The following is a 24059-nucleotide window of genomic DNA, read 5'->3' as shown; positions in this document are numbered from 1 at the left end:
CAGTGTATGGTATTATTATTATTATTATTATTATTATTATTATTATTATTATTATTATCAGTTAGTCCAATGCAAGGATGGCCAAAACACTCACTATCCTGTGCTTTTTTACGGCTGGCTTATCATCATGGAAGTTTTAATTATACAGCTGCTGATCTGGCATTTGGACAAAGATGCTGTAGGTGCACTAGGGGTTAACATCTGTGTTCTGGAAGATAGAATGATAGCTCTACACACCCATTGCTAGCACTTCTTTAATACGGTGAACAGTTGTCTTTGCGCTCGGTGACTTTGCCTTGTCTCTAAATAGTGATGTGGTCCAGAAGGGATAATATTGATGGCTAAGAAATAGAGGCAGGAAAGCAGAGAGGGAAGGGGTGAGAAAAGGGAAAGGGGGTTGGGAGGTGGGAGGGGGGGGGGGGAAGATGAATAAAGGGCTGGAGGAGAGAAGCTGATGAACATTTGCTACTGGTCCTGCATTTGTTCCTTTGCTGTTCCACTCAGTCCGGGTACCAGGCTGCATGCACTGACAGGCTGACAGCATTTTTGTCATCTCAAAGTAGCCCCTGGCATCCCTTCTCTGCATCACTCACCGTACCCCTCATCTTTGAAGGCTACATTTCATTCTGCTCAAAAATTGCCCTGCTTTGGATTAGGTGACTCTGTCCTCTGTTGTGGAGCCATAGAAGTCTTGGGGATTCCTGTATGTCCACGAAGGCCAGGAAATGCAAGGAGCTGCCCGCTGCCAGGGTCAGCTTCCCAGAGTTGGGAGAGAGTAGGGGATGGCTGGCAAAAAATGGGGGGCAGTGGGCTCCTCTGCCCCAACCCATGGGAGTACTGGTCCTACCTGCAGAGAGCAGCTCATTCATGGCAGGGGGGTCTCACAGTGACTGTTACCAATTTCACTCTCTGTGAGTATACATTGTACCTGTTTTGGAATTCTGTATGTTCTAGATCAGGCATAGGCAACCTTCAGGCACTCCAGATGTTTTGGACTACACTTCCCATGATGCTTTGCCAGCACTATGGGTGTCAGAACCCATGGGGAGGGAGGAGAGGGTGTAGTCCAAAACATCTGGAGTGTCGAAGGTTGCCTATCACTGTTCTAGATGGAACGTCCATGGTGCTGTCAAAGAACATCTCCTCCTTGGGCTAGTTGCCGGTTGTTCTGAAGTTTTACATAAACATGTACATGGGGGTGGGTGGCCAGAAGACATTTCCCAGATATTTAGATCTACAACTCATACAATGCTTTTCCAGCCTTACTATAAAGTACTGTGTGTTTGTGCAATGATTCTGAGGCAGTCCGACATGTAACTGCTTGCCTGATGAAAAAGGTAGTCTTGTGTAGCAGAATATGGAACTTTGTAATTGTAACTGTTTCTGTGCCAACAGCCATGTAAACACACAGTCAGCTCATGATCAGGTGATCAATGCTAAATAGTAGAGAGGTTTGATGAGCATCAACATTTTAACCTATTTCGCATTTATCAGGGTGTGTATGGGAAACCTCTGTAATATGAAATATTATGGAATGCAGCTCACAGCAAGCTTAGCCAGCATCCTTGCTATTTAAATTAACCATTTATCATTATGAATTACTCTCGTTGCCTGATACCACACTATAAAGAAATATTTTTTTTTTCCCAAAGTGTGTAACAATGCAAATTTTAAAAGAAAAATACAAAAGGGATTAATAAAAATGATTCTATTAAATATGGTTTTATTATTATGAGGAGAGGAGCAATAAGGCTTCTGCAAACTAATCTAGCATGCGACGGGTTAAATTGCAGAAACTATCACTTTAACTTGTTTTATTTAATTTCTTTTATTGCATTCTATGGATATTCCTGATACACATTAACTATTGTGAATATTTCTGGTGTCTTCTTACATCATTTTAAGGAAGAGAATTCAAGTCTTAGCTTGTAACAGACAAAAAAACAACAAACCTTATCAAAATAACTGTATTCAGTGGGATGGATTTTGCAAATGGGAGATTCACATTGGAGTGGATAATTGCACTTGTTCTGACAGATACTGATGCATCATTCGTGTGCAACATTGCATCTATAGCAGTTCTTTGAGGCCCATCTGCTTTATGCCTACTTCCCATATTTATAAACCAAAGGTGGATAGTGAGACAAACTGATTATTATATTAGTGCAGGCAAGCCACTATAAATGGGGATGCACTCCCTGTATCCCTTAGCCACAAGTGCAAAAAAAGAAAACAGAACTGTATATAAAATACAGAAAATAGGGCGCCACTTATCACCACATATGAAAACTGGATATAATTACCCTCCAGCAAGTGGGTTGGAATATTCACATGGAAAATGTACACATGGAAAATATAAAAAGAGAGAACATCATAGTGCAAACAATTTAATATTTAAGTGATAAAAGACACATAAATAAAAACACTCACAAACGATGTGGCACAATTGAAAAGATCAATATGTGCTAAAATGCTGATGCCGTAAATAGGCTAAAACTCCCGGTCTGGCAGTCTGTGGAGGTCTGTGCAAAACTCTGCAACCAATATCGACCAGTTGATTCACCATCCGCTGCTTCAGCTACCAACCCGAAGATCTGAAGCAGCGGATGGTGAATCAACTGGTCGATATTGGTTGCAAAGTTTTGCACAGACCTCCACAGACTGCCAGACCGGGAGTTTTAGCCTATTTAAGGCATCAGCATTTTAGCACATATTGATCTTTTCAATTGTGCCACATCGTTTGTGAGTGTTTTCATTTATGTGTCTTTTATCACTTAAATATTAAATTGTTTGCACTATGATGTTCTCTCTTTTTATATTTTCCATGTGTACATTTTCCATGTGAATATTCCAACCAACTTGCTGGAGGGTAATTATATTCAGTTTTCATATGTGGTGATAAGTGGCGCCCTATTTTCTGTATTTTATATACAGTTCTGTTTTCTACTTCCCATATTGACACATTATTATTATTATTGGCATTTATATAGCGCCAACAAATTCCGTACGCTTTACAATATTATAGAAGGGGGAGATTTAACAATAAATGAGACAATTATAAAAGATTACAGGAACAATAGGATGAAGAGGACCCTGCTCAAACGAGCTTACATGTGGGTAATCTCTCAATTTTGAATATGGGGGTGTTTGAACTGGTTTTGGGGTTGCCAAACTAAAACTATATGACATGTGATCGAATATCACATCACTCAGCTTTGTGTCACCAAACATAGAATGAAACCAATTAATTCACCCTGTGAAGATCATTCAATCAGGATGTAATGAACCCTACCCTTATTCAATTTATGGGTCCCAATTATGCTGATAATTTTCCGACCCTAACTACAGAATCTAATGGCTATGAGTAGTGATATGACAGCTATATGACATCAGCGAGGAGCTGAGTAGAATAATATACTGTAATACATTGCTTAATGCGGTTCTGTATCCAGGGCACGGCTGGTAGGGGAGCTTCACAATGATGTTTATGCATGGCAGGTGCCCTTCTCTCAAAGGTGACTTAGATCCTCAGTGTGACAGCAAAGATTAGGTTCACTAGGTCAGACTGCAGGTTCTCACTGCTGCTATGCTGTAGAATAAGGTAGACAGCTAGCCAGACATAATTTCCATTTTAATATATTATATATGCATGATGTGAACTTATATTGAGAACAAACACATTTCCTGGTTTGCTCAGTTAGGCCTGTTCTCAGAAAACTGATTCATATAAGAGGCATCTTGTAATTTTTTTTTTGTCCTCTAATTGAATTCATTTCAGAATGAATTAACATGTTATGTTGTGTTCTGTGTCTGTGTTCTCTTATCTATGTACTGGTCCTTATTAGACACACACACACACACTCACTCTCTCTCTCTCTCTCTCTCTCTCTCTCTCTCTCTCTCTCTCCGGACCATTGGTATAAGAAGGAGGACCCAGAATCCACCCCCCGACGCACACACACACACACACACACATTCTCTCTCTCTCCGGACCATGGGTCAGGAAGAAGGGCCCAGAATCCGCACACACACAGATTTTTTGATGATCAGAACTATATTTGCACCATGAAGACTGGATTTTGATATACAGCTAAAATGCTGATATTCATTTTTATTTTCTAAAACATCATGAATACTTCAATGAGTTTGTCTTATGACTTTCTTTGGCTGTAACATACCATATTTCATAAACAGAACTTTACTTAAAATCCAGCATCTCTATCCAACCATCAGTTCACCACTCAGGAGTCAAAACATTTTTCTCAAAAAAAAAAGTTTAATCGAGCAGTCACAATTTATTTCAGTCCCTTTTATCACACAATGTTCTGTGACTAGATACCTCTCTGTAACCAGCTCTGAGAAGAGACAAAGTTTAGTTTAATAGCGTAGAAACACAGAGATGGATAATTGGGGACCGGGAGCCTGGAATGTGTCATTGCCTTTATCTGTGTGTCTAATTAAGTAATTACCTATTTAATAAACTGTATATATGCTGTTTGAAGTTAAAATTAGCAACAGCGCCCCCTGCTGTACAAATAAGATACAGCTTGAAGTACCTGCGCAAATCACACAGTTTACAGATTCTGCTTCACAATTATATTATTGTTATCATTTATTTTTAAAATATTTACATATTCTGCAGCCCTATGCAATGTAACTAAAAATATTTATACTTCCAGCACATATCACTGCTGTCAAAGTCCTTCCTTTTAGTGCAGCTTGCAAAGCCCCTGGACAGAGGCTGTGTGAGACAGAGACTTATTTAATAATTACACATTGGTGTCAGGAACACCTTTACAATTTTGGGGGAATTGAGTGATACCGTTTTGCAGGACACTCCTTTTCCAGATAAACACATACATTAGACATGGGGGAGTTAGTGCAGGTGCAGGTAGCGTGAATTATTTAGCATAATTATTGCAACGACTTACTATCCTTACTGTCTTACTGTTCTCCTGGCTTTCTTTAAATGGACACTCTACAAACCATAACCACTTAATTTCATTTAAATGTTATCCTGACTGGAGTCCACTTGCGTCATCCAACTGTTCAATCTTAATCTGTTTTTAAATGGTGTGACAGAGAATGAGAGTCTCTGCCCCCCCACTGAAGAATAAAGCTAATGTGGAGAATACAGTCCTATTAGCCTTTCCAACTAATACCAGAAATAGGTGGTAACATATTGAGAACATCCAGCTGATCCTCTCCACCTATTAAAAGCATTGTATGGCTCTCAGGCTTGGCTAACACAAAAGCCCAAGAGAGGAACCCAACAATGGGATGCCACCAGGTGCTTCTAGACACCATAATCATTTAATCTATTTGAGTGTCCTTCAAACCATACAAATCAAAACCATAGGATTACATTTTATAATAATAGAGCATTAGTAGCAAAGACAACACATTGGTTTCAGACTTGTCACATGTCCAGCACAGTTCCAGGGAGGTCTACTTATTTACTCCAGTAAAGATAGTGGTCAGTATCTGAGTTTGGCACAATTTCAAGACAACCAGACCCTTCCAAGGCCAGTATTTGGTGTAAGGAAGTCTGTAGGCATTTTTCTATACACGCCCTGCTTCCAAGGTTTCTACCATGATTAGCTGAATTAATTGATCCAATTGAAGAGTGTAGAGACACTTCTTAGCACAAGGACTATAAAATACATAATGGCAGTAAGGCCAGTGTGATTGGCTGGGATGTTCCATTCAGTGAGTTTTGACCATTCATTTGCCACGTGCAGTTTGACTGGCTGATGTTAGATGGGTTGAACAAATGGTTCTTATTAAAGCATGCCCATTGCAAGATCAGAAAAATTAAAAGTGCAATGATCACATCATGTAATGCATAACAATTCTTTGTATGTATTAGAACGTTCTTTTAAAGGCTTTTGACAACTCACCATCAAAGTAGTAGTATTTGAGCTTTACAACCTACTAAAAGAAATACAGTTTCTTTGATGAAGACACAAGTAGCAGGTTTTTAATTTGTAAAAATGGAGTTCTGAGTTTCAATATCACATTAAATCTTGACCATTGACATTAACAATGCCTCTTTATTATTTCTCATACCTTCTGACCTTCTGTAATTGTAAGGCAACCCTGTGTATTCTGTTCTGTGCCTATTAGCAGTAGCTTGGATATCTGAGTTAATTAGCTCAGGAGTTTTAACTCACATAACTAGTAGAAATGTTTTTTTAATCAAAGGAAATATTCCTTCTTCTTAATGGCTGCATAGATGATAAGATTGAATTATATCTATAAATTTGGTGAAACGTATGCACTAAAACAAAACTCTCTTTTTTTAAACACTGCTGTAGAATCAACATTAAAAGATTATCTGCCATCCACAATATGTGGGTGACAATGTGAGTTTCATTTAATAGTAACATTAAATATATACTCTGCAAGCAAAACTAGTAATACAATTGTGCATTAGCTTGTAAACGCGAAACAGTCTTGTGTTAAAAAAAATAGCACCATCACAAGATGTCTTTTTTTATTTCTTGTCAAAGTCACAGCACAGTTTGTGATAATACATTGGTAGGGAATTCTAATAAGGCATGGTTAGCAGTATGCATTGTGTATTAATATGTAAAATGTTACATGTAACTAAAGTGTTCTTCTGGGTCTCTGGATGCTTGCTGTGTGCATCTGTCTACACCCAAAATGCTTTGTACAGAATCCCGCAATGCCTAAGGTATCCCCACTCTGTGGTCATCCTAATAGTTTGTAACTGTATGTGAGAAGAACATATACATAAATGACAATCATAGCCCCTTCCAAACAACGTGTGTGTATACGTGTATATGTATATAAACATTTAGCTCATAAAGTATGACTTACGTTCCACTTTTCTTCACATATATCTACTTTCCCCTTTCTTCTGCTATGTTTCTTATCCTGCAAAGAAATACAATTCATTGCAAGGACCCTGTTTTATCTCTGTGTATAAAACGTTATAGCTTCATGCAGTCTTCAATGGGCTTTAAAAACGTATATATTGCTTTCTATTTTTTTCAGAAAGCACTATTCCCAGTAATACCATCAGGTTCCTCACAAATAGCCATATGCAGCCTATTTGACCATGTTTATTTAATCTTTTTTTTGTCATGCTTATAATGATATATATATATATATATATATATATATATATATATATATATATAGTTAATACAATGTTAAACAAAAATCTGCACAACAGTCAAGCCATAAGACTTGCCTTTCCCACAGAAATCACCACCCAGAATCCTTTGCGGTTGTAACATCACTGCAGATTTCTGGGGGAAAAGCATGTCTTATGACTTGACTGTTGTGCAGATTTTTGTTTAACATTGTGTTAACTATCCACAGACTTCAGGTGGAGGGGTTTTCAATCCAAACTTTCCCCCACCATAACCTATATGGGTCTGTGAGCCTGAGGGTTCTTCACAGTATTTTAGCCCTGTCATTCTCAACTACCCTGTGTTATATCTATCATCTGGACTTAGGTACGTCCTGCCCATATTCTGTGCAGATGTTTCGGTACACAATCCTAGCAACTTGGTTGTGCCTCTCAGTGTAGGCTGTTCCTGCTTACATTTTGCAACCTGCTACTATGTACTGGATTGTCTCAGAGGCCACAATCTGCACCTTGGGTCTTTCTGATACCGGAGAAACTGACGGAAGCGAAGCACAGAGAGATGGACACAGGTTTCTTCAGGAAGGAAGAGATTCTTTATTGGATCACCGATCGGGACTCAGAGGGACTAACGTCACCAAAATACAGCAAGTTCTGAGCCCCGGACAATAGTGCAGGCTCCTTATATAGGCACATAACTCCTCCCATATTAAGCTCCACCCGCACATTCTCTTAACCAATCAACACAAATAAGAATTAACTTCCTGTTTGACCGCATGGCTTGTCCAGCACAATGGAGGAGGGGGAATACTACATCCTGTATTCTTGCACATGCTCCGTACACTACTGATCGTATCTTGCCTCGTGCAACCAACTGATCGATACGTCAGCATATGCACGTACACATGCCACGTGGTAATCTCGGCCTACTAAATTTATTTTTACAGAGATTCCACCACATTCCCCCCTTTGATGCCTCTTGATATTTCACAATTACTTGAGGCATCACTTAACCTTGGTTTGCATACACCGCAAGTTACCTTGAACCAGACCAGACTTATCTTATGATGTGAATCTTCAACACTCATCTTCTTGCATTGGTTCTCCCTGATTTAGAGCCTTATACTTATAAATCGCCATTATCTGTGCAGCAGCCTTCCTCTCTGCTATATTTTCTATCAGGCTTTGCACAGACCTAACTACTAAGGGTATAAGACACGGCAGGAGTAGACACAACATTAAAATCAGTAGGACTCCACCTACCACTGCCTTAAGCCCTCCAAACCACTCATACCAGCTACCAAACCAACTACTTGGATTATACCCTTTCCATACCTGAGTAGGCACATGCGCTAGTTTAACCATATGGCTAGTAAGCTCAGCTATTGCTTGCCCTTCGTCATCTATTTGAAGACAGCAATTGCTCAGGTTAAACTTCCCACATACACCTCCCTCTACTGCCAAAAGGTAATCCAAGGCTAATCTATTTTGGTAGACTGCTGTCCTCATCCTGGTGTTATGCTTTGCTAGAAGATTGAGCGCTTGTGATGTCTCGTTAGTAATAATCTCAACCACCGCCTGTAATCTTATAATACGGTTGAGCATATAAATAGGGGTTCTGTAACCAAAGGTACCATCCTCAGCCCACGTGGCTGGCCCATAATAATCTATGATACGCTGGGGAGGCCATTCATTATCTTCCCAGGCGCCTATCTCTATGGGTCCCCTTTTCTTCCTATGATTCACATCATACACTTTAACACCTAAAGTCTCACCTGTTTCAATCGGTAACAAGAAGAAGGATGGTTTGAGCATACCCAACACACATGCCCCTTCCCAGTCCTGTGGCAACTCCGAATAGGCTTTCTTACCACAGATCCAGTACAAATTTGCTGGGGCTCTCCAGGTAGATGTGATGGATAAATCAAACCACACATCCTTTAAATTGGCGTATCTAGCAAACGGGTTAGATGGTTCCGAGACATTTGAAGCCGACCACCAAGTTGTATTCTTTGTATCATCATCATAAGCTTTTTGCCCTAGACAAGTTAATTCTCCTACAGAAGTATTATACATTATTCCTTTCCTTGCTATGCAAACATAACCTATGATGGAGGTCTTTAATCTCCACTCAGATTTACCTCTAACACTCATATGATAATCGGCTTGTGTAGATATCAGTTGGTCAACTGCCTCAGAACCGGACATTACCTCCTTTGCTTCCCAAGGCCATTGGTCTCCCATGTTAGTACCTCCACACACATAGCAGTTGGTAACATTAAGACTACCGGCAATACTTTCGGCTAAATCGATGAACAGGTTTTTAGCATTATGGGGGATCTTATTATCTATACTCATCTCTTCATAAAAGGAATGGTATACTTGATGAGTTTGGGAGGATACCGTATCAGTCTCTATCCCTATAAACAATAATGTCCCAGGATCTAAACCCGTCCCGTATATCTGAAACCCAAATAAATTGCCATATTTGTCTAAGAACTTATCGGGGTTATTTATAAGTATATGGATGGGATTACATTCCATAGACTTACAATATGGGCTAGTCGGCAACTTAGTCACTATCATGTCTTTGTCTACTGTCTGTCCCCAAGTCGCCCACCCCACACAAGACCAATATGGGCAAAAGTTATAATCTTTATTTGGGCATCTAGGACTCACATATTTATTTTTACTACTGGGACAAATATATTTATCATTAGACCCATACGTCCTCTCCCATCTAAGATCCCCACATACATTCCACGGCTTTCTACCACTCGATATCGCTTTACACGCATCAAATAGCAGAACACCCGAAGAATGTACGGATTCTAACACCGTCTTGTTAATTAGGGTCCCCTGAGGATCTCCATTCCTGAGAGTCAACCAAATTGTACGAGGTTGATACTCTGGACTGAAGCACTTAGGTTCTCCTACTCCTAAATGGCACACACTATAGTCTATATTTAAGTATCTACATCTCGATACATCTCCTTTACACTCGTATTGTGAATGCCAAATTAGGGTTTGGGAAATATGGTTACCTGTTCTCGTAGTCTTAATGCATACCTCACAGCTAGGAGTGTCGGTACCTCTACCTTCCTGAATATAAAAACACATATAAATAAACACTATCAAAAGCACATCTTTCGCCGTCATCCTCAGTCTTCGTCCGTGCGAAGGCGCCTCAGCTTCCAGGATGTGAGGGCTGCAGGGAATGGAGTCCTGCTCGTCTTCACAGGTGTCCCTTCGAGACTTTCCTGGCTTATATACTATGTGTTGGTAAGCGGACAGGCTTTATTATGGCCTTCTCACTCACGCACCAAATCCCTGTAACAATACAATTTGTAATCCACACGATTCCTCGTTACTCCGACTGAGTAGTGCGTTTTAACCGGATCTTGCAGGGATTCTCTGGATCTGCTGTAACTTGCCAAGAATCGACTGCTGCTGGTTTAACCCTGGAGTGATGTATCCACGGAGTCACTTCGGCTACTTTTATCGCTGTAGGGGTAGACAAAAGAACAACATAAGGACCTCTCCACTTGGGCCCTAACGGTACATTATTCCACTCTTTAATCCACACTTGATCTCCTGGATGATAACTATGAACAGGGGGATAAATATTCACAGGTAATCTATCTTGTACCCATTTCTGTACCTCCTCCATAGTCTTACCCAACTCTACAACCTGCTGCCGGGTAATTCCTTCTCCCAACTGACTCAAGTCCCCCCTTAAGTTACCAAGTACGGGAGGTGGTCGTCCATACATGATTTCAAAAGGAGAGAGGCCCATCCTTCTGGTAGGGGTACTGCGGATTCGCAATAGAGCTATGGGTAAGAGAACGTTCCACTTAAGTTGGGTTTCCTGACACATTTTAGCCAACTGATTCTTAATAGTTCTATTCATTCTCTCTACCTTACCAGAACTCTGGGGTCTATATGCAGTATGAAGCCTCCACTTTATACCAAGCATATGAGTCAGTTGTTGTAGGCACTGATGAACAAAAGCTGGACCATTGTCCGATCCTATAGAACAGGGTAGTCCATATCGGGGTATTATTTCTCGTAGCAGGAATCTTACAACTTCTCCTGCTTTCTCTGTACGAGTAGGACATGCTTCTACCCAGCCTGAATAGGTGCACACAATTACCAACAGGTAACGATGTCCACCCGATTTAGGCATCACTGTAAAGTCTATTTGTAGATCGGACATGGGGAGTCCCCCCATAAACTGGACTCCTGGTGGCTTTACTGGTCCTTGTCTTGCATTATTTTTAGCACACGTTACACATCTTCGTACAATGGCCTGAGTCAAGTTGGACAATCTTGGTATGTAGAAATGTTTTCTAAGAGATTCTTCAGTGCTGTCTCTCCCAGAATGTGTCCCGTTATGATAATTTTGGACAATTTCTACCGCTAGTGATGCTGGTATGACTATTCTTCCATCTTCTAGCTGATACCACTTGTTCTCCAAATACTTTCCTGGTTCAGTCTTTAACCACTCTTGGGTTTTCACACAACATTGCTTGATACTTGGTCATACGGCTGTTACTAAACCAATGATTTCCTTTGTAATCCAACAACGTCTGTACTGCATGTGGGACTCGTACATAAAGTTCTTGACCCAGAGTGAGTTTATCGGCTTCAGCTACTAGCAGGGCGGCTGCAGCTACGGCTCTTAGACAAGGTGGAAGTCCGCTGGCCACTGCATCCAATTGCTTAGACATATAGGCAACAGGTCTTTGCCATGATCCCAAGTACTGTGTCAATACTCCCACAGCCATTCTTCTTTGCTCATGTACATATAAGTAGAATGGTCGTGTGTGATCAGGTAGACCTAATGCTGGGGCACTCATCAAAGCCTTCTTCACATCTTCAAATGCCGTTTGCTGTTCTTGGGTCCATAAGAAGGGGTCGTGCTCTGTACCTTTGATAGCTGCGTACAGAGGTTTTGCCAGTATCGCATAGCTGGGAATCCATATCCTACAGAAGCCTGCTGCCCCCAAGAATTCTCGCACTTGTCTTCTATTCTTGGGTATTGGTATTTGGCAGACAGCTTCTTTTCTCTCTGGCCCCATAATTCTTTGACCTTCAGAGATATGGAATCCCAGATATTTGACAGTTGGCAAACACAACTGAGCCTTCTTTCTAGACACCTTGTATCCTGCCTTCCAGAGAATGTGTAGTAGATCGTGCGTTGCTTGCTGACAGATCTCTTTTGTAACTGCTGCTATCAACAAGTCATCTACATATTGTAACAATACACACTCTCCTGGGATGGACTCGAAATCCAGTAGATCTTGACTTAGGGCTGAACCAAATAGGGTAGGTGAATTTTTAAACCCTTGGGGCAGTCTTGTCCAAGTCATCTGGCGTTTTGAGCCCGTTACAGCGTTCTCCCATTGGAAAGCGAAAATACATTGACTTTCTGCGGCAATTCGGAGGCAAAAGAAGGCATCTTTGAGATCTAAGACTGTGAAGTAAGTAGCCCCGCCCGGAATTAAAGCAAGCAGGTTATATGGATTGGGTACAACTGGATGTATACTAACAACCGCATCATTGACTGCTCTCAAGTCCTGCACAGGTCGATACTCATCTGTACCGGGCTTTTGAACAGGCAGCAATGGGGTGTTCCAGGGGGAAGTACAGAATTTTAGGATACCATACCGTATGAACTTATCCAGATAGGATTGGATGTTCTTCTTAGCCTTCTGCGGGATGTGGTATTGTCTTAGGCTCACTGGATAAACCCCAAGTTTTAGTTCAATTTTTATAGGTGGAATATTGCGGGCCAGTCCTGGTGGGTTGTTCTCTGCCCAAACTCCTGGTATGTTAAATAATGTCTCATCACTCCTAGGGTTTTGGCTAGTCAACACTGTATAAAGTCGCCACTCTTCTTCCTTTGGTACGGATAATGTCATGATACCTGAAGGTCCATTAAACTTTAAAGATGTTGTTCCATTTGGTAGGAACGTAATCTGCGCTTGTAATTTTGATAGCATATCACGTCCCAGCAATTGGACTGGACATTCAGGCATATAGAGGAATTGATGTTTTACTACGTGGCCTCCCAATGTACAGAGTCGACTTTTAAGAACCGGTTTTTCAGCACTTCTTCCAGTTGCTCCTATCACAGTAATAGTCCTTCCAGATGGAGGAGCAACTAGATTAGTCACCACTGAATGTTCAGCACCAGTGTCGATCATGAACGCACTCCTTTTTCCCCCTATTGATACATCGACCATAGGCTCCGCTCGACCAAGGGGGATGGAGCCCGGTAGGTATCAATAGTCCTCCATGACCGTGTCAGCCAATCCTACGAAGTCCCTACCTTCTCTATCGCGGGACCTTTGCGCTGCTGGAATATACCTGTCTTCCCTAACACTTCCTCTGTTCCCATTACTCCCTCTATTACCATTACTCCCTCCGGGGCCTCCTCTACCTCTCGCTCTGCCTCTAAAGTTTCCGTAGCCTGCCCTGGGTAGGTCTCTCTCGTACTGCTCTCTTTGCGGACATTCGTTCCTCCAATGCCCTTCTTCCTTGCAATACGCGCACTGATTCCTACTCAAAGGCTCCCTACTCCATCTACTATCGCCTCTATCTGGGCCCCGTCTATCTACGCCTGCGATCGCTACCGCTAGCATATCAGCCTTTTTACGCATCTTGCGCTCTTCCTCTTTCTTACTTTCTGTTTCCCTATTCATATAAACTTTATTCGCTACCTCCATTAGTTGGGTGATTGACATACCTGCAAACCCTTCTAACTTTTGTAGCTTGCGCTTAATATCTCCGTAAGCTTGGCTGACAAAGGCGGAGTTCACCATTCGGGAATTATCTGCGTCTTCCGGATTAAAGGGGGTATACAAGCGGTATGCCTCCAATAATCGGTCATAAAAGACACTGGGCGCTTCATCGCTTTTCTGAATCACCTCAACTGTCTTCGACATGTTAATAGCTTTCTTTCCTCCGGCTTTCATGCCAGCAATTATAGCGTCTCTATAGGCTCTGAGTTGGACCATATCAGCACCATTTACGTTCCAATCGGGATCGGTGTTGGGATAATGTGTTGCGGCCCATGCTGCTGGATTAGCTTGGTTCAAAGCACGGGCTCTATCCTCTAGTGCTTTAATGGCTGCTTGGTTAATTCTTGTCCTTTCCTCATTGTTAAACAAAGTCATTAATAACTGCTGGCAATCAGCCCATGTCGGGTTATGTGTCTGTACTATTGAGGTGAACAGATCAGTCATAGCTTGTGGTTTCTCAGTATACGAGGAATTGTGGGTCTTCCAATTTAAAAGATCGGTTGTCGTGAATGGGACATATACAAAGACTGGGTCAGCATGTGCCATTTGGCCTGCGGCATCGATATAGGCTGACCCAGGATTCAGACGAAGAGGCATCTGATAGTGTCTTAATTGTTGGGCACCGGTCAACTGTCGGGTCTGTATGGGGCTACGTGGAGGGGCGTCAGTCATAGGTTCCAGTCGGGGAGAAATAGGGTATGGGGATATGGGAGCTTGGTTTTGGGAAAAGGTTGTAAATAAAACACTTCGAGCCGAGCTAGATGAAGCTTGACCGGAAGTCTGAAGTGGCGCCAACTCAGGATATTCGTTTTTAATGGGGGTTGGTTCTGATTCCGGAAGGGGAGATTTAGTACGAGGGGGGGTGGATCCTGTACTGGAGGAGGAAGCGGAAGTGGATGAGGGTAATGAGGGGAGGGTTGCAGGACTTCCTGCGTTTGCGTCACTTCCTCTTAACGGAAAGTAAGGGGGCGGCAAAGGGATCTCGGACTCAGGGGGCGTGTCCAAAATGGGCCTAACACCAGTCCTAGTGGACGAACAAGTCCTAGCTACCATGAGGCGACACTGCTCCTCGTGGCATGTCCGGAGCCATTTTGGCGAGTCATTTACGGCCTGTCTCCAACAATCAATATAAGGAAACTGGCCGTAAAGTTCAGGCCTACCTGATACAGCCACGTGTAAGCGCTGTACCAGAGTTGGATCCAAACTGCCACGTGGCGGCCATGCCGCAACCAAAGTAGGCCACTCCCTAGTACACAAAGTGACCAAACGTACAGGAGACATTTTAACCCCAAAATCACAAGTTTTGAATCCCTTTTTAAAATTCTTCACCATACAACCTAAGGGATCCGGAATCGTTGACTGCGACGCACCCATACTTAACAATGGAACGTCGTCGACAACGAATACTATGCACGCGTACTATTCAACAGTCACACCCGTTTCCTCTGGCAACAGCACCACGTGGTACGGTTACCAAGTGAAACGTACACAATAACAATAAACACTCAGGGAATTCCCGTACACACACAGCTGCTACACCAGTCACTATATAATCAATATTATGCCCTTTGGCGTAACTATACAGTCACCCACGCTATAATTCTCTATATACGAATTACCCGTCTATAACACACCCCAGTAACATCGTCTTTTACAAATAGCGGTTACAGTACGGTTAGCATAGGTCAAAGCACAAGTTAAGGTCACAATACAATTATTAGTGGTTATGGTGTTAAACATGCAATGGACGACAATGATTAGTACTTATATACAGTGTCAGTAAATATACAGGGTTATGGTACCGTGCACTATAATACAGCAACACACTATTAACACTCTCGCTAGACGGCTGAGCTCGCGCTATCTAACAAGATATACACTTTACTAAACAATCGTTAACACATTTACAATTCCCAACTAAACTATTGGCCAGTACCTTGAATGGACTACCTAAAACTATATACACCCGTTTTGGTTAGCCACACTGCCCAATCACCACATATAGCGAGCTAGAGAACCGAATTTACACAGGCGCCTCTTAGTCGCACTATCAAAAGTCTAGTGGGTTCCAAATTTACACGCCTTCCCACTTAGCCCAGATAGGTTGAGAGCTAGCGAACCGAATTTACACAGGCGCCGCTTAGTCTCCCGATCCCTCCGACCTAGCGAACGTAATATACACCCTAGAACGCTAGTCTAGACAAGACACCGGTGTCCGGCTAGGGCTATTTACACCAGGACCCCGCCTGACTAACAAAATCAAACGGTCTGACTAAAGAGCGTTCGATCGAGCGGTGCGCCTTCGCTCCTTCCCTCCGACAGAGGGGGCAGATACACAGATTCAAAACCCTTTGGGCCTACCGCACAATCGGTATACCCCTAGTGGGTCCTGCCGTCTAAAACAGCAGTTGTCTTACCTCCTCGTTCCTGAACCTGAGTTCACACTCATCGACGGGGACACCCCAGCACTTCTTACGTAGAGGCCGATGATCTCCTGGACAACAGACCAGTGGCGCCGAGACGAAGGGAGGTCCACGCAGAAGTTCAGGGGTGCAGCCGTAGAGAACGTGGGCAAAGATAGACCGTCTCACGCCTCTGCCTCTCAGCTACCGTTGAACGATGAGCTTCCCGGCCAATGCACCAAATGATACCGGAGAAACTGACGGAAGCGAAGCACAGAGAGATGGACACAGGTTTCTTCAGGAAGGAAGAGATTCTTTATTGGATCACCGATCGGGACTCAGAGGGACTAACGTCACCAAAATACAGCAAGTTCTGAGCCCCGGACAATAGTGCAGGCTCCTTATATAGGCACATAACTCCTCCCATATTAAGCTCCACCCGCACATTCTCTTAACCAATCAACACAAATAAGAATTAACTTCCTGTTTGACCGCATGGCTTGTCCAGCACAATGGAGGAGGGGGAATACTACATCCTGTATTCTTGCACATGCTCCGTACACTACTGATCGTATCTTGCCTCGTGCAACCAACTGATCGATACGTCAGCATATGCACGTACACATGCCACGTGGTAATCTCGGCCTACTAAATTTATTTTTACCGAGATTCCACCACATTTCCTGTTACCCAAAATATGTACCCAAATTTGCTGTTTTATTTGACTGTTATGTGGTAACTATGCTTCAAAAAAAAATTATGGTACATCTGTTTTTAACTGAAAAGTACTTGAAAGGGAAAGTGTTAACCTAGTAATACAAATTATTTAGACAATTGTAACTTTGCTCCTGTTTTCCTGTTTTAGGTGACCCCTTGTATACAACACATTTAAGCATTGATTTTTTTTAAGGATTTGTGCATGCAAATCCATTAGATGGAAAAAGTAGGTTAATGTATTGTGAACTGTGCAGTGCTCAGATGGAGAAAAAAGACACAGTGATCACATATATTGTTATTTTTCAAATATTCCATAACGCTCTCATTTAGACAGCAGGGGATTATAAACCTCTCAGAGTTATGAATAGCAATATTTTCCAGAGGTGCATACCTTTTGTGTGAGCAGTTGTAATACAATGAGCGTTTTTCATAATTCAACCACGACTTGGCAAACCTGTGTTTCTGCAGATAACAGAAATAGCTTAAAAATCAAAAGGACTGTTAGACATCTATTTCTATTTTAAACCATACTGTAATTCCAACCAGCAAACTATATATGTTTGATTACCATAATTAGAAATGGCTGTTTTTAGATTATGATACATTATTTTAAAACACACATGACCAACATATATTAATATAAAATTAAGTTTTAAAAATCTGTTGAAAATGTTATCAAACACTATTACATATTAGTGGAATGGCTAATACACTCCCTGTTTGTGATCATTTGTTACTTATACAGAGGAGTCATTTGAAAAAGTCTTCTGGCTATCTGGACGAAATGCTTTGTGATTTTAACAGATTGTTAAGTATTTTATGCATTTATCTTTTATTATTTGTTTGGTAAATTTTTTTAATTAAAATAAATAAATAATAATTTTTAATTTTAATTAAAGCGGATTTTACCATTCAATATATTTAATTTTATTTGGTCCCGCTTTTTATTTCATTTTATCCTTGATTATTTTATCATTTTTGGAAAATACCTGCTAACAGCACTGCATTTGATCTACTTACATATCCTAGGTAGGGATTGTACCACTCATTCTGATTCCAACGAGCATGTATGTGCTCCTTTAAATGTGAGTACAATTTACTTTAACTTACAAATTGTATTTTCCAATACAAAGAGAGAGCACTATTCTCCTTATTTCTATATTTTACTATATACATATTGAAAAATACAGATGAACATCCTTTACAAGCTATATCAATGAGCGGGGATTATACCGCTTTAAGATCTTACTTAGAGCTGAATTGGAAGCTCTTTGTTTGTGAGTACATTGTATTCTCTTTTTATTTACACACTGGGTTTGTTCTATTGAGTTACACTTTTGGATCCCCTTTTTATGTATTTCATGTGAGATTGCGTATGCTGTAAAGATAACATAAGACGTATAAGTATCCCTACAAAAACCCTATTGTGATTCTTCACCTAATATTCTGTGACAAGGATTATATTGTCAGAAGCAGATACAATCGAGCCAACAGACGGCTCATTGTTTGTGAGTGTATTTTTATAAAAATGATTGCTTCTGCACTGGTTACAAACAATATCCCACTATTGTTCATGCTGTCTGTTATTTATTGTCGTTTCATATCTTGGAACCTATCTTAATCGGTAAAATACATTGAACTACCTACTACAACTACCACCGTTATCAAAGACTTTCTTATTGTTTTACAAGGACATTCTTTGAAACTATAGATTCCAGTTACTACTACTTGCATACAACAGTATTCCTTAGCAATACTAGTACAGTGTAGTTATTTGGCACAACCTGTTTTCCTTTATTTTCACTATATGTCTTTGGATTGTTAGGGTATCCAAGTACCAGAGTTTGTTGCCATTTCTGGAGTCAGCAGTGCATCTATTTACCTTTTGTTAAATAATTTGATATATATAAATGAATGGGGGATAAATAGGTAGAAGATTACAGAGACATTTTTGTACATGAGTAGAAAACTGGACTAAAGATCTAGTGCAAATAGCTGCAGTTAAAACTTGAAAATGGTGGTAACCATCATAATTTAAAAAAATGTGCAATTGCAGTCAAAAGCTTTAAGGTCCAGTATAATAGTATGATGTTTGTATTGGGGTATTGAAGCATTTATTGAAAATGTAATTTTACCTCTTTAGAAATAATTGGCAAGACCTCTCATATGTGGAATCCCCTTTGTGAAGCATAATTAAAAATTAATTTAATATGCAAAAAGTGTTTAACTTGATAGTCTTTACTATGAAGATACTGTGTAATCTATACTCCTCGGTTCATGGGTGAATAAATAAATAAAAATGAAAAAGATAAATGAATACATGAAAAGGGTAATATTTGTTTTAAAAATAACCGTGAACTTCATAGTTGAAATTATGACTTTGCCCTAAATCTATGAGTCACTATACACCCCATTTTTTTAATGTATTCTTTATTTTAATTTTTTTGTAATCATAAGTAATATACAAGCAAATAAAAAAGTTCACAGAGAGACCAAAAAAAAAGAGGGAAACATATAAAGTATTACAGTACAGTAAAAGGGTGGACACCACACCAAAATGATTCACTATTGACAATTATAGTTAGGTTATCACTTGTCTCACATAAAATTAAAGCCTGTGTTCAATGTCACTGGTGATGGGGAGTGACTGGTAATAGGGAGCTTCACACCCCCCCATGTGAAATTTGTGGTTTCATTTGGTTTTGATCTTGAGAGTTAGCTATCATGTGACAATAACTACGGTTCCACAGTGCCTGGTTTGGGGAAGGAAGGAGTCATGAATGATGGCCAGGGGGGTATAGGGATGACTTTAAGGAAAAAGGGGGAATAAGAACTATTTACAAATACCATTGGTTTGGATATGGGGTTAGGAAGGGGTAGGAATAAAAAGAGGTTCGATGACAAAGGAAAAGTAGAGGCTAGTGCGCTGGATGCGCACTCCAGGGAGTAAGGGTGGGAAGGAAGAAGGGCAGAACAGGGATAAGAAAGTGAAGGAGTGTACTTTTTGTGCTTTACACAATTTGAGAAGGTGAGATGATGTCAGCGCTATATGAATGATTCTAACAGGGTGTGAGTACGCCTCCATGTATACAACCCATGCCTTAAATAAATATACAGTTTATTTATTTATTTTTAATCAAATAAAACCCAGTTTTGACGGGTTTAAACTATATGCATGGAAACCTTGAGAGCTTTGAAGTTAATCACACACCCACCTCAAACTTTATTTAACCATATTTGAAGCTCTTTTTCCATTCGTTTGTAGCAGACTTTATATAATCATCCCGTTTTTTAGGGATTACTAAAACGATCATAGTATTCTGAACCATGAATGTGAATTTCACTGTTAGTAGGAGCAAACTGCAATGTAATTCTTCGTGGACTTGGAGCTTCAGGGAAAGAAATCTAATTTAAAAACTTCTTCCAAAAAGCATTGATATTTGTATCTATGCTACCTTCTGGCTTGGTTTCGATTATAGTCAATTAAATATGTTTTTAACCTGCACTAAAATAGAAACTCCAATGCAAGACATTTATAAGTGAAATGCTAATAATACTATTTTGTATATAAGAGAAATAGTTAAGATCTTTATAAACATCCACAGAGCGCTAATGGGATTTATTCAGAATGGCTAATGCTTATAAATGAGTTCTAGATATGAGTAATTGATTTTTTTTTATTTAACAATCAATATATTTTCTTTGTTGAGTTGCCATTTTAAGCCAGAGAACATCCATATCACAAGATCATAACGTTAGGTATAAAGATGAGGCTAAAATTCATAACAGGCAAGAATTATAGATTGTAAAAAGTTAATTTGTGAGCCTGTCCATTACTTCAAATTAGTTGAAAAATGTAGCTCCATGTTTAGATGTTGAGACAAATTGAGATGTTCCAACTGTTTAGTGATGCAAGACAAGGAGGTTTTTTAGTAAGTAAAATTATTTAAATATAACAGAGATAATCAAAAAGGGATTTTTACAGCAGAATTAATGTGATCACTTTAACATCTAGAGCAGGCTTCCCCAAACTCTGGCACTCCAGATGTTGCTGTACTACAACTCCCATGATTCTATGAATTAAATAGATAGGCTGAGAATCATGGGAGTTGTAGTTCAGCAACATCTGGAGGGCTGGAGTTTGGGGAAGCCTGATCTAGAGGTTGAAAGACTTTACAAAGCATGACATTGTACCACTCAGTTCACAAAACAACTTTTGAAGTAGCAAGTCTGTCTTAGCATATTGGCCAGTACGCTCACTGCAATAAGCAGATACCGTGCACCCTGGTAAATCAGTAGACCCAGTGGATGTATGAGCGACAACATGCTATGGATATATTTGTGAGGTTTTTTGGGGGGGTTTAACACTTTATCAATGTTGTCTCTATGAGCATTTCCTAATCCACTAATGGTCCATTTTTCATACACAATTTGAATTTAACAATTAATAGGTCCTAGAGCAGGGCAGCAACCTTTTAGCAGCACTTTTTGAGTTGCCAAAATTATATTATGATACTCTGATCAGCCACAGCATTAAAACCAATGACAGGTGAAGAGAATAACATTTATTATATCGTCACAATGACACCTGTCAATGGGTGGGATATATGAGGCATCACGTGACAGCCAGTTCTTGGTTTTCATGTGTTAGAAGCAGGCAAAATTGGAAGGCTAAAAGATCTGAATGACTTTGACAAGGGCCAGTGGAACTGAGCATCTTTGAAATGTCATGTCTTCTGGGATTTGATGACCCCTGTCCACCACCAATAGTGCCTTTTATATGGACATGAGCATCAGAACTTGACCATGAAGTAATGAAAGAAGGTTGTTTGGTGTGATGAATCAATCGCATTTTCTTTTAGGTGCATTTGCATAATTTATCTGGGGAAGACATGGTAGGAGGTTGCAGTTTGGGAAGAAGGCAGGCTGGCAGAGGCATTGTTATTTTTTGGGAAGTGCTCTGCTTTGAATGTTACATTAACACGTACAAACTACCTAGAGATTGTTGCAGAACACGTACAGCATTTTATGACAGTAGTGTTCCCTGATGGATGTGGCCTCTTTCCGCAGGATAATGCAATGTGACACACTGCAAAAAAATGTTCAGGAATAGTTTGAGGAACATAACAAAAAGTTCAAGGTGTTGCATTGGCCTCCAAATTTTCCAGATCTCAATTTGGCTAAACATCTTTGGGATGTGTTTCGTCCATGAAGTCCCCACCTCCAACTTGCTGGACTTAAAGGATCTGCTGCTAATGTCTTGGTGCCAGATACCACAGGACATATTCTGTGGTCTTGTGAAGTCCATGCCTCAATGGATCAGAGCTGTTTTGGCAGCATGAGGGGGAACTTCACTATATTAGGCAGGTGGTTTTAATGTTGTGGCTGATCGGTGTATATCTGGATGGATTAAAATTAATAGGAATTGAGCACACCTAGTATTATAGTGATTGCTTGTAATCTTTTTTACAGTTTTTTATTGGAAGGAGATGTCCCATTCCATATTTGATCCCCATGTAGCCCTAGTCCCCAGGTAAAAGACCAAGAACATCTTCCTCCTGGAAAAAATACAAAACAAGACTTTTGTAGCAAGTTCAACTGAAATACCAGGGTATATCTTGATTGGTGATTATAAGACTGAGTGTCTCGTGGGTTTATAAGAGAGCTGGGTTTTAAATTGAGTCTAGGTCTGAAGTACGAAACACATTAACTTATGTAAATTTGGTGTATCTCAAGCCTTTTGTGTTGTATGTTGCCATATTGATTTTAATCCATACATGGGGAATAAATTAGTAAAATGGAACATTTTAAAGATTAAGTTTACTATTTATATGTATAGCTTGGAGGAAAGATGCAGCAGGGGGTATATGAAAGGAACATTTAAATACATAAAGGGAATCAACACAGTAAAGGAAGGGACTATATGTAAAAGAAGGAGAACTACCACAACAAGAGGACATAGTCTTAAATTAGAGGGGCAAAGGTTTAAAAATAATATCAGGAAGTATTACTTTACTGAGAGGGTAGTGGATGCATGGAATAGCCTTCCAGCTGAAGTGGTAGAGGTTAACACAGTAAAGGAGTTTAAGTATGTGTGAGATAGGCATAAGGCTATCCTAACTATAAGATAAGGCCAGGGACTAATGAAAGTATTTAGAAAATTGGGCAGACTAGAAGGGCTTAATGGTTCTTATTTGCCATCACATTCTATGTTTCTATTCAAGTGGAAGGACAGCCCAAAGTTTCAATAATTGAGAGATGGGTATCATTCGCGTTTAAAGGTATTAAACGACATAAAGGCAAAATGATTGAGTTTCCACATCACTTGAGATATTTAACAGGAGACTTATCAAACAGCTATTTACTATATGTAAAATCCAAAATGGAATAGGAACTGACACTACCTGCCCTATTATTCTCCAATGCTCACACCCAGTGGGGAGTCAATGATAATGGAGTGGTGGGAAGCATTCCACTGTATGATCACATGCTGTTGTAGATTGTATGTGGGAGGCCTCCTTTTTCTTTTTTCTATGTTTGCATTGCAGGGTTAATCCAGCCTCTAGTGGCTGTCTTCCTGACAGCCGGTAGAGGAGCTTCTGCGATGCTGGACCCAAAATTCGCATCCAGTACGCAGAACGTCCATAGGAAAGCATTGCGAAATGCTTTCCTATGGACTGTTTGAATGCGCGCGTGGCTCTTGCCGCGCATGCGCATTCCGCTCTACTCGGGAGCTGATGTCGGCGGGGGAGGAGAGGTCTGTGAGGATATTTATTGGGTGATAAATATAAAAAATAATATTTTCATTAAAATTATCAAAAATTAATTTAATAATTTTTATTATATAAAAAATTTATATCTTGGCACTGTTCCCCGAATAATGATATAAAGCTGAGAATTACCTACGATTTTAATTCTCTTAGATCCTAGAGGAAGTTACACTAGAGGATTTAACTCCACACAGTAATCACAAATTAATTATAAAAATATAATTTATTGTGACAATAATAATAATAA

At 40.2% G+C, this 24059-nt stretch overlaps 1 protein-coding gene across 2 annotated transcripts in view; it reads left to right on the top strand.

Annotated features, from left to right (window-relative positions):
• The window catches only part of TRPC3 (transient receptor potential cation channel subfamily C member 3), a 207759-nt gene that overhangs the window by 1420 nt on the left and 182280 nt on the right, over positions 1 to 24059 (top strand). Inside the window, exon 1 of one of the 2 annotated variants that reach the window (XM_063458396.1) lies at positions 607 to 911. The exons of the other annotated variant lie outside the window; for it this stretch is intronic. Coding sequence (XP_063314466.1) covers positions 706 to 911 — 206 coding nt within the window. The 5' untranslated portion in view covers positions 607 to 705. Of the gene's footprint in view, positions 1 to 606; positions 912 to 24059 lie in introns of those variants that run through there. 2 annotated transcript variants of the gene reach the window in all.

The sequence above is a fragment of the Pelobates fuscus genome, chromosome 6 (assembly GCF_036172605.1).
Source record: "Pelobates fuscus isolate aPelFus1 chromosome 6, aPelFus1.pri, whole genome shotgun sequence".
Taxonomy (NCBI): Eukaryota; Metazoa; Chordata; class Amphibia; order Anura; family Pelobatidae; genus Pelobates; species Pelobates fuscus.
Note: the sequence above shows the minus strand (reverse complement) of the source record. Positions and strands in the feature narration are given on the sequence as shown.